Below are 12,388 nucleotides of genomic sequence, written 5' to 3'. Positions count from 1 at the left end.
AACAACTTGGCAAGACAGGGGCATTGTGGTCGGCAACAGGAAACTAACCAATCTCCGGTTCGCTGACGACATTGTTATTTTTTCCAAAACAGCCCAAGAATTAGAATTGATGCTGCAAGAACTCAGCACGGCAAGCCTTAAGGTTGGACTAGCGATGAATAGATCAAACACCCAACTCATGACTAATAGCACGAAAAATAGGGTCTCGGTAGATGGGCAGGTAGTTCAATATGTAGACGAATACATTTATTTGGGCCAGGTAGTCTCTTTCAGCAATCGACAAGACAAAGATGTTGAAAAGCGCGTCGAAAACGCTTGGAAGAGCTACTGGTCCATGAAAGAAGACAGGAACATGTGTATCCTGCCCGTCCTAACCTATGGTGCACAAACATTGTCTCTGACCGAAAACCAGAAGTCCAAGCTTAAGGTTTGCCAGAGAGCGATGGAGCGCAGCATACTAGGTGTAAAAAGGACAGATAGAATCCGAAACACTATGCTGCGCTCCAAAACACGTATAGCCGACATTGAGAAAGAGACTGCTAAGCTGAAATGGGACAGAGCTGGACATGTCTGTCGCATGCACCAACAGAAGTGGGCTCACTGTTACTTGAAAGGCATCGGAGGACGGCCATCGACGGCGAGGCAGACCGAGAAGAAGATGGCGGGACGATTTAGACGCGTATGAAAAGGATTGGCCTGACGTTGCGCTGAACCGGGAGATGCGGAGATCAAGAGGAGATGCCTTTGCCCAGCAGTGGGACACTATTGTAGGCTAGTACAAAAAAAATCTCGCAAACACCGATAAACTACGTAACTTCAGCTTCGGAAATCATGCTAGTAACCGTAGTCAGAATACAAATTACGCTGTACGGGATAGTTACTCTGAAACTCTGTAAATATGTATGTGGGCAGATCTCCGCAGAAAACATCTCCACACACAAAAGTTTTTCTCCGTTTAAAACCTTCTGCCACAGCGCCAATTCTAAGCTAGAATTATAGTTTTGTTAATTTTTTTATTATTTTTGTTCTCGTTGTATTGTATTGTATTAATTATTGTATCACCGGCCTGAGTGCAGAGCCTTGGGGAGGCCTATATCCAGCAGTGGACGTCTTTCGGCTGACATGATGATGATGATGATGATGTATCACTATAACATTTTATGGTCTATTTCTGAAACCTAGATACTAAAATGACAGTGAAATGTCAAATATAAAAATAATGTGGCCCGCATAAAACGAACAGTGCTGCTCTATGATTTCGGTTTCCGATATAAATGTAAATAATCGGTAAAACGTTTATTTTATGACAGAAAAAATAACATTAAAGCATTCAATATTCTACTTTCTATTTTGAAAATATATCACTTTTACGATAAAGTGATAAAATCTAAGCACAGGTAAGAATACAGTGTTCATCACTTAGTGCCAACGTAAAAAACACAGAGGGGCTACTACAAAACTGGAAAATTTAAGTTCGTATCGCACCGTCCCTTTCACTTGCGTATTAAATGAGATAAGCGTCAGCGGGATGGCAACATAGGTACGAATTTCGAGTTTTGCATTTCGTAGTATAGGGCGTAGTATAGGAAATTCGAAAATTGAAGTTCGTATCGTAACGTCCCGCTGACGCTAATATTATTTCATACGAGAGTGAGAAAGACGATTCGATACGAACTTCGATTTACGAATTTCGTGTTAGCCCTACAGATATTACACAACGTCATTCATGTTTTTCGTATTCGATCGACATTCGTTAGTTTACTCGTATTGTGTTCGGATGTGTTCAGTGGGTTTTCTCGTGTTATGGTATGTGTGTTTTTATGGTAAGCAAAGCATTGAGGGGGATCGTACTTAGAATGAAATTGAAACTTAAATATCAACATCTATAAAGTAGAAATATCTCCAAAACGGTCGCATTTTTAATAGACCCATTTTTCTTTTTCTAGAATGTCCTAAGTGCCCTACATGTTAGTACGTCACGGATCCGTTCAGATCTTAATATTATATACATATAACAGGTACCTACAAAATCTTTCGAGGATAACCGGGTGCGGCACATCACTATTTATGTGAAGCAAAAATCAGGTAACACATGAAACGTCATTTTAGTATCTCTGATTAAAAAACAGACCATAATATACAAACTTTTAAGTCGGAATGATTATAGAGATATACTCCGTATCAACAAATTATAAAAACTCAATCAAGCATGAGTCGATCTGAGGATAAAGAATTTTGTAAATTATCTGTCAGTGGCTGCACTCGTAGTTTACGAACTTAAACAGGTAGTTTTTTTTAAATTTTGTGTATAACTTATTGACCAAGACCAAGTGGTTAATGGGTCATTCTTATTATATATAGATAATGCTTCCCGGGCAGGCCATTATTCATAATATCTATCACCTATTGGGCAGAGTCCATATTGACATTAAACCTAAACTGAAAACGCAAATAACAGCAAAATTACCTTGTTTTATAGATGCGTTTATCTATGAAATTAAATATATATCAAAACCTATAAAGTGAGTTATCTATATTGATTGAATTCAGTTCCGTACATGAATTGGGAAAAACGGAACCCTTATACTATAAATAAGGGACGAAACGACGGACGCACGAAAGATCCTATAAGACTTGTAGGATCATTTTCGTCCGTCGGTCAAGTCAAACAAGACCCTTTTTCTGAGTACGTAAGCCACCAATGACGTTTTTTTGGGTGCCCCTTATTTCGCATAACATTAATTGTCCTAATATGAAGTCGCATAACAGATTTGGCATAGCAAAATTGTGCATAACAGCGAACTTGTATAATTAAAAGGAAGCATAACACTTATTTAGCATAATAATGAATCCGCATAATTAACAAAAAAAAATTAACTCTATTAACTGTAACTTAAACTGTTATAAAATGATTTCGTATAATTTCATCAAGCAAGTGAATTGGCTTGGTCAGGTTAGGTTAGGTTAGTCCCGCCTTAGCCTTCGATGTTAGGTATTTTTTATAATAGCCCAATAATATATATTTTCAATTTTTCACATTGTAGTTCACTTTTCAGATCTAATAGAGTAAATAAAACAATATGGCCAATCAAAATAATCATTTTACTTTTAGTAATGATTTTTCACTTTATTTGTATTGTTTGATAAATAAAATTTACAACTTCATAAATAATAATTATTTTATATTTATACTGTTTAATACTTATGCTGCTTAAATTTATCGCAACTTACCGTTATGCCAATCCACATTATGCGCATTTACATTATCCGTATTCAGTTATGCGAATTAATGTTATACGAATTAATGTCATGCGAATTAATAATTATGCAAAATAACGTTATGCCTATTTCAATTAGGGCAATTGATTTATGCGAATTCATATATAGACCCCGGTTTTTTTCGACACGGTTCTTAATTGCACAAAGTAGATATGTTGTCAATAAAGCCTTATAACCTAATCTATCTAGATTAACAACACAAGCGTGTTATCCCGTAAAATTGCATATTTTCGTTCCCGTGAAGTTGCGGGCAACAGTTAGTTATCAGTAAATCTAGAATTACTGTACCTCAACCCTAACTCCATTCTACTCAGGTGACATTATATTGTGAGTAGAACATTAGAGTTTTTGGCATGAGATAGCATAGACTTAAACTTTCTCTAACTTTGATCGGCTGTATTTCCTCCCGTTAATATTGGGCCTGGTTCACCAACGGCGTTTACGAAATTTAATGTCGTTTTATTTTTTCAAGTTTTCTTGCAAAGTTTACTATTTGGTACTGAGTTTAAGGGATAGAAGCCAAAACTAAAAAGTCTCAAAATTTGAGTTTTTTAGTCCCATCACCCGCAATATTAGTACAGGGTCCGCGGAGTCCAAAACTTAGTATTCTTTCTATTGTATCTCCAAACAAAAGGTCCATTAACTTTGGAATACTTTTTAACTACCCTCGCCTTTTCGACATGCCTGAAGACCACTTATTAAGATTTGATAATCTATTTATAATCATAATATGATTATATGCATAAAATAACTAATAATCGCGTCGCAATCCTTTGTCGATAAAGGTCGATGTCGATCGATGAGTATTAAATTTTTAATTTCGAGTTAGTTGATTAGTTATTGAATGTTGATTGATTAGTCGATCGCAATAAATAAATATAGATTAGACTTATTAAGCCTACTAAAGCTTTTCTTTTTAATTTCGAATTCATCGATAGGTAAAGACTTAAGCGTAGGTAAAGCAAGAGGCGGCGCGCAGCACAGATAAGTGTGGCAATAAAGCACGCATGCAAAAATGCACTTTCCGAGCATCTGGACTGTAAAATGAAATTTTCTTTTTAAAATTAATTTCAGCGAGGTAGTGTTGGACTTGAGAACTGAAAGTCTGGGTTCAAATATAAGTCAGACGTGAGTATTAGTTTTTTATTCGTCTAATTATTTATTTTATTTAGAAGCGGTAACGTTTCGTGTGCCCTACCTCCCCATTTGGGAATACAGGCGTGATGTTTGTGTGTGTGTGTGTGTATTTATTTATGTACATATTTATTTAATTTACGTATTAATTTCAAAGCTGGTTTAAATACATATCTTCTAAAAAACTAAAAAAAGAACTCAGTGCAAAGCTCGGTTGCCTGGGTACTATTTATTGATTAAATGAACTCTTGCCAGGTACTTTTATTACGTGGTCTTAGGGTTTCCAGGCCAGTATCATCACGACACAGACGCAAAAAATACGCGTTTGTTATTATTCCTTAAGATCTGTAGGGACTTTTTTATGACTTCCGTAGTAAACGGATGAATTTTTCGTCGCATGTCCAGGGCGGTCATACCGTGTGTTATCTATGACGGGTCGATGAAGCAAGCTGCAATACATAGTAATTCTGACAAATAACATTTTCATTCACACCTCTCATTCGGAAAAGTAGCTTTTCCTCTCTGACGAGAGAGATCAAAATGCAACTTTTCTGTTCAATTGCTTTTCGAAGTGTTTTTTTTTTGCAAATGCAATTTTTTGTAAAACCACGCCATTTTCTATGCTGGTTGCTCTTTAGTTATATTAGAATTGTTTTATTTTAATTTTCGTCATACTCGGTGTGAAAAGTTGTATGAGTCACTCGGGAGAAAAAATATTTTCATTTTGGGCGTTAACACTTGAAACCCTCATTACGCTCAAGATTCTACTTTAGAATCCCTCACTACACTACGCTCAGTACCACTGCCATGAGTTTACAGTGACCGTACACCGTGACTGTACGTATGGAGAATTGTACAGCGCCTCTACAAATAATTTACGCCGTCGCTATCGAGTACGGTCACTGTAAACTCATGGTAGTGGTACAGGATTCTATTGCAGAATCCTTCGCTACATTCTGGATTCACTGTACCGCCCTCGCCGTAAATAGATCATTTTGCGCCCTTGTGCCACAAATATCTATTTTTACCGTGTCTAAACGGAAACTGAATGAACCGGTCCTAGTGTGATACGGCGTATTGGACGTAGACCTTAACAAACCACTGAACTCTATTAAATGCCTTATACATGACATGAAATTCGAAATCACAACACGATATAGTAGGGGGGTTTTATACTTGTTTTATTTTGTGTACTTATAATATGTAATTTGCGAATTAGCGAATAAACGTTTCTATTTCTATTATTTATTTATTTCAAACAAGAAATATGTAGTATTTGGTTACTCATGCAGGCATCGCATCTTGAGAATCAAACGGTCATTAAACAAAATTTGTCACCTTTAAAAAATGATGGTAGTGACGGTTTGATTCTCAAGGTGCGACATGGGCAATGCGTATTTTATTTCAATAGGCAAGTCAAATGTTTGAGAAATGTTGAAAAAACTTACCGTTCTATTTTTATGTCAACAGCCTTTGTCTCGTAATTTGAATAGAATTGACAATACCAAGTTTTGTCTAAGCTAATGAGCGGATATTCTTTTTTCATCGTCCGTACTTCAGATTTTATTATGTTGAAATAGTGTTGTAACGGCTGTCTCAGATATTAATTTTATTACCACCGTTTTGTCGTTTTGACGCATAATGCAGAAACTAATTCTGCGGTGCATTATACGTACACCCACGTCGCTTAACGCGAAACGTGTCAGTTTTGGACATTAGGTAGCATATCTAGTTGCCATCATGACAAAAGAGTTATTATGCTGACCGTACAAAAAATTATACAATGATCATTCATTAATAAATGCAGTTCTTTTTAGCTGGATTATTTAAATTTAGATTATAGCCTCCTGAGTCCTGACATTTTTTAACAAACTCTTAGTGCTTAAGACTGGGTGACCTGCTTAGTTATTTTGAATATTGTTTCAAAACTCTTAGAATTATTTATTCAATGAACAATTTGTACTTTATAAAGTACATTCGGCCGTTATTCTTAGTGTTAATTAGACCTTTATAAAGTACGCGAGGACTTAGGAGGATAGACGAAATACCTATGTACAGTCAAGTGCAAAGATATCGACATGCCCAAAGTTACAAAAATATGTATACATGACCTTAATGTTAAGTGCATAGGAGGATAGACGAAATACCTATGTACAGTCAAGTGCAAAGATATCGACATGCCCAAAGTTACAAAAATATGTATACATGACCTTAATGTTAAGTGCATAAAGTCGTGTATACATATTTTATAACTTTGGCCGTTTTGATATTTTTGCACTTGACTGTACATAGGTACCTATTATAAGTTCTAGGAACTTCAGCAATTAAAATGGATCCGAATGCCACCGAATTGGGCATAAGTCTATCAGATTATTTACTCAGTCTAGCAAAATGTACCTTAGCTTTCCTATTTTAATGAAATAGCGGATTCGGTGCTGATTCATCATGTCATGCAAGTCACTGAAAACCACTGCCAAGGGTTATGCGGAAATATCAAAATATTCTTGTTTTGGTTAATAATTTCCTGTGTATTAATAGCAACACAAAGATATTTGTTTTGGAGGTCGAGATGCGTACCGAAATGTACGAAGTTTACTTACTTTTAAATAAGGGTTTCATGACGTATCGCTTGATGTCATTGGCATTAGTATCGAGAAACCGTTTGACGTCACAGGCTTGAATGCGATTAGCTCATTTAGTTATAACATTATAACTATTTATAAGCAATCAAAAACTTAACACAATAATAATTAATTAACTTAATAATTGATAATTTAATAACTTAATAATTGATAATTTAATAACTTCATAATTTATAATTTAATAATTAATAACAATATTTTTTATCAAACAGACATTTTTGTTGCAAAAGGTCCTTACAATAGATGGAACTAAATAAATGGATACATGTATATTGATCATTTTTGTTATTAGTAATTATCTCAATAATTGCGCGACTTATAAAGTTTGAATGTATGAGACTTGTAAATAATTGAACATCATGTAATGTAGGTACTATATTTAAAGCAAATAAATAAATTTCTTTTCATTTTATTTCACAAATCTCAAAATTGTCAATCGGACCTCATGATACGCCAACTACCACATCACAGAAACCCTCATTCTAATTCTTGCGTCCACCTTTAATAATTAGATCTAGAAAGAAACGCCTAGGAAGTGGTTCGTACTTCGTAGGAGGACCAGGACGGACGGTGACTTGGGTGTTCCTTTGTGACATGGTTATATTGCGTGTTCAAGCGTTGCATCGTCACGTAATAAGGCGTGATGCGTCGAATGCACCTGCTTTGCTCAGAAGCCGCCCACCCGCCCGTAAATGCACGCCTCACTTAGTAATATTTAGAAAACAGTATTACTTTATCGTTTAACACACATAGATTTTTTTTTGTTACACTATTTTTCTGTTGTTTCGTAATAAGTTAAGGTCCATAAGGTAAATAAAAACTTTGTCAAATAATCCATGTTGCATGTTGACTGTAGAGGCATTAGACGAATCACGTCTCTTAATCTATATGTATAAATTTAATAAAAATCAGTTTGTGTGCAAGCGGATTTCTTCAGATTGTTCATTCTCTTCGTTCAGAACTGCTTGCTTTTATTTGGTCAGTTTTTGTTTTGTTGTGTGATGTCTGTCAGTCATGACAAGGTTTGTATGATAGAGTGAGTCGGGAGATTTTTTCTCTTTTTCTTTATTAGTACACTCGTGCGAAGTCGGGGAGGGCAGCTAGTTTTATATATAATTTAGTTTAGTTTCGGTATATCATAATAAAGTTCGGAATATTTTCATTATATCGATGTAAGAATATTTTTGATATTACTCTCATTTCGTGCCTACATACCTACCTATTTATTATAATGTAGAGCGTAAGTATGACATGTAATCTCGATGGTTCAGTTTTTGGGCAGTGTTTGTATTTTTTTTCATTTTGTATAAAATATTAAAAAATACGGTTATTCCGTATGTAAAAATGATGGACAGTTGGAATCCAGACCGTTGCTCTTTAGCTGTCATTATAGCTTTGGAGGGTGAGTTCACTCTTCAATATCCTTGAAAACCGGAAGCAATTAGATAAAGTACCTACTGTTAACTGAAGGTTACGTATACCTTAGTGGTTTTTTACATAATTTGCTACGACAAGCTTGCACGCATTTACTGTGAAATGGATTCATTTGCGTCACTCACTCAATTGCATTAGAGAGGCCATTCAAACTGTTGTGCAAGCAATTTCTGTAGTAAATACAAGATAAAATTAACCAGTGTTAACTTAATATTTACGTAGTTCGGTGTATGTTACTGAACTGTTTTAGTTACAAATTCACATTGTTTTATGGCAAGTTCATGACAAGCTCCAGTTTTTACATCGTGTATAGCAATAATTGGTTTAGAATAGATGGATTCGATATAAAGAGCGATATAATACACGGATGTGGGTGAATCTTTGAAACTTACCTTGTATCTGCTTCATTTCGGTGGAGATCTTTTTTAAAGTGTAATTATTATTGAAGTATTTATTATTATTTTATTTAGTCTACATGCTTTTGGCTAGTGTCTAAATTGTTAAACATATACACATATTTTATATGAGGCATCACATCATTCACACACCAAAGTATGAAAAAAATAATTGTAAACCGAAATTTAAAAATTCACCCACACTATACTACTTACATTCTCATTCACACAGGGTAAGACATGATTTGTTTATCTATTTAGACGAGGCCATTTTTCTTACATACATAGGTACTATGGACCTACAAACCTAGCGAGACTTGGACAAAAACTTATTTTTCTTAGACACGCGCTGACAGCAAAACAATTCTTTGATCTTGTTGTATTTACTTCAGGGCCTATCTAATAGTAGTAGGTAGTTTAGTTAGTGTATACTATAAACCTATATATATTTACGGTTAATCCGTTGTCCAATTTATAATTTTGTTTGCGGCGTGCTCTGGTGCAGTAGCACCATTTAAATCATGAAGAATATTGGAATCTTGCGTTGACATTTGATATTAAAAGGCGGTTGCGGTGGCTCTTGATTCAAATGGTGAAGCTATTTATTATTTATACAAAAGGGATCCCTGAAAAGAATCGCGTGTCAACGCGTACTTTGTCTAGGTACAGCGGGTTAACGTTTTTGTCCGTTGTTTCCAGGCAAGGACGGCTCAAAGGTGACGACTGTGGTGGCGACGCCGGGGCAAGGCCCCGACCGGCCCCAGGAAGTGAGCTATGCCGACATGAAGCTCATCGGTAACGGCAGCTTCGGCGTCGTCTACCAGGCCAAACTATGCGACACCGGCGAGCTTATTGCCATCAAAAAGGTGCTCCAGGACAAAAGGTTTAAGGTAAATGTTTTTTTTCTAATTATTTTAAAGGCGAAGGTCTGTATAGTTTGAAACGCAACTCTAGCCGTCCTGAATTATGACCACATGTCTTATTTGTTCTTATTTTGGAGATATTTCTGATGAACAACGCTGAAGATTTATCAATGTAGGGGGTGAGTTACCCTGTGCTTAGCAGTAATAGGCTGGATTATTAAGCTCTGCTATTCTAGAAAGAGGGTGAAGGGGTAAGGGGTTTTATATTATTAATAAAGAAGAAAAACTACATAAATCTACTTCCAACAAGGAAATTTCTTAGTCGCTTATCGATCTTGTCGATGTTATGTGTGGAACTAGCGCAAGGTAAATTTACATCTTAGTTTCCCCAAACTCGTAAACATCAGGCTGTTGTTTGCTTGGGTAACTTAATGAGAACAAACTAACTTGTCGACTCAAACCTAATAGAACCAAACTGATTTCACTTTCCTCGCTTAGAACTAGTGTAAATTGGGCTCTATATTTTATTTCTACTAAATGCACGGTTTGCTTGCAACGTAGTAACATTGTGTACGTGTGGTATTGTACAAGTCGCAGCCAATCAGTTTAGCTGATCAGATCGCCTTGAACTGTTTTTATACCTCTGATATTCACCTTGCACTCCTAACAGATTTAGGTAGGTCTGCTTCTATACTTATAGATACCTAGATCTAAGTAGCAAGAAATAAATAATTAACTACTAAAGAATATCGTATTATTTCTATTTCAGAATCGGGAGCTTCAAATTATGCGACGACTGGAGCACTGTAATATTGTCAAATTGAAATACTTCTTTTACTCTAGTGGAGAAAAGGTAATTTTTTGTACTTATTAAAATATTTTAATTTATAATGAAATGAAATAATGCGTCTGAAAAATATTTAACCATTAATTAAGTTCAAAATGTATGTTTCATGTAAAATGATAGAACTCAATTACAACATAATATACAGAATGTCTCTCTAGTCAGAATGTAACTTTTTGGGGTTCCGTAACTTGTAACTTGTTCGCGCGAAGCAAATCCGCGGCAAGTGCCTGTACAATTTAATCTTACGTGATTGTACCTATGTGGTTGTTTATCTTATTCCTAAAACTAAACGCTTTATTACATCAACTAAATCTTACTCCCAAAACTAAACTTTGTATGTATGTTACTTTAGCACAATCGAAAGCTAGGTTACAGAATCGATGGTACGGAACCCTTAGTGCGCGAGTCAGCTTCGCTCTTGACCGGTTTCCTCCCCATACTCTGAGCTTGTCCGGTGTTTAAGCGTGTGTTATTTGTGTGTTTTATTTGGGGGAAGGCGGCAGTGCCCACGGCAGTCAGTTCGTTGCTAAACGCAATGCAGTCTATTGAAGTCACAGTATGTCTCTAAACCAATCAGATTGTTGCGCTAGTGTGCTAACGCACATTTAGCTCTACCAGATTCTTGGCAATGGTTACCGAGAAATAATTACGTGTTTAAATAACGACAAATTTACTAATCTCGCTTAGTATACGAATGTGGTTGCGTCAGGTCATTGTTCTAATAATGCTAAGATTTTGCACTACCGCACTTAATCCGCCCTGAGACCAAAATGCTTAGGGCTCGGTCCTAATTTTATTTGGCACGTAACGAGTAATGCCTATACCATGTTCCATGTTCTAGTAAAGTTGAAATGTAATCTTATAGTACAGTAACCTATTGTACTACAAAACTACGTCATCTAATGCGCTTTAGAATAACAAAAATACACTGACTTAGTCATGGAGAAAAGTTTTGGCCGTATTTTTGTAAGGCGTGTTGAATCTAGTATTTATTAAATCAGTGCCCAGATAGAAGAATATTGCTCGGTAACCAACAAAGCCATTCGAGTTTTCTGCAGAATTAAGATCCTGTCATAAACCATTTTCAACCATAAGCTTTACATTTGGACCGGATGAAGCTACACGATATAGCAGTTGTTATTATTATTATCATTGCCATGACCGAATTAAATACATTCTGACATTATTCAAAACATCTTTTCCATCTATCCTGCGCTTGCTTGTATTTTTCGATTTCCTGTGACAGCTTTGAACTCGTCATTGCCATATTATGCATCTGCTCCCAATGATATTAGACTATTCATTGTATGTAGCTCGAGATCTGAGTAAACTACCATTACTTATCTCGATGTATGTATGAGCTAGAGCCAAAAACCTTTGGAAGATCTCCAAATACAGAAAGAATATTGTTATCCTCTCAAGGATATACCTTGAATTCGCCCAGTTTTTAAAATATACATTTACGCGTAGGTAATGTGTCTTATGTATAGTCATCTACAAAGAGGTCGATACGGCCAAAGTAACAAAAATATGTATGCACAACCTTATTAATAAGTCAATAAAGTCGTGGATGCATATTTTACTGGCTTTGGCCGTATCAATTTACTTGTGTAGTTGACTGTACAAGACAAAGAAATGTATGAGTATGTAGTTTGCTTTTCAATCATAAATCATTCTCTCCATATTCACGATCATGTAACTAACAATAAGGTTTATTTTCAACTTTTTTTTGTGTTTGGAATGAGTTTTCATGCGTTTAACATTATATTCTTCTATTCATGCATTTGGTAATAT

The 12,388-nt window shown here is 35.6% G+C and overlaps 1 protein-coding gene across 7 annotated transcripts in view; it reads left to right on the top strand.

The window, feature by feature from the left end:
- Positions 1 to 12,388, top strand: part of LOC141429683 (glycogen synthase kinase-3 beta-like) — a 48,816-nt gene that overhangs the window by 27,904 nt on the left and 8,524 nt on the right. For 4 of the 7 annotated variants that reach the window (XM_074090118.1, XM_074090120.1, XM_074090117.1 and 1 more), the window contains 3 exons: positions 9,584 to 9,774; positions 10,517 to 10,600; positions 11,091 to 11,150. In XM_074090118.1, coding sequence (XP_073946219.1) covers positions 9,584 to 9,774; positions 10,517 to 10,600; positions 11,091 to 11,150 — 335 coding nt within the window. Of the gene's footprint in view, positions 1 to 8,375; positions 8,458 to 9,583; positions 9,775 to 10,516; positions 10,601 to 11,090; positions 11,151 to 12,388 lie in introns of those variants that run through there. The other 3 variants (XM_074090119.1, XM_074090124.1, XM_074090123.1) reach the window with 2 other exon arrangements.

This window comes from Choristoneura fumiferana, chromosome 7, assembly GCF_025370935.1.
Source record: "Choristoneura fumiferana chromosome 7, NRCan_CFum_1, whole genome shotgun sequence".
NCBI classification, from domain to species: domain Eukaryota; kingdom Metazoa; phylum Arthropoda; class Insecta; order Lepidoptera; family Tortricidae; genus Choristoneura; species Choristoneura fumiferana.
Note: the sequence above shows the minus strand (reverse complement) of the source record. Positions and strands in the feature narration are given on the sequence as shown.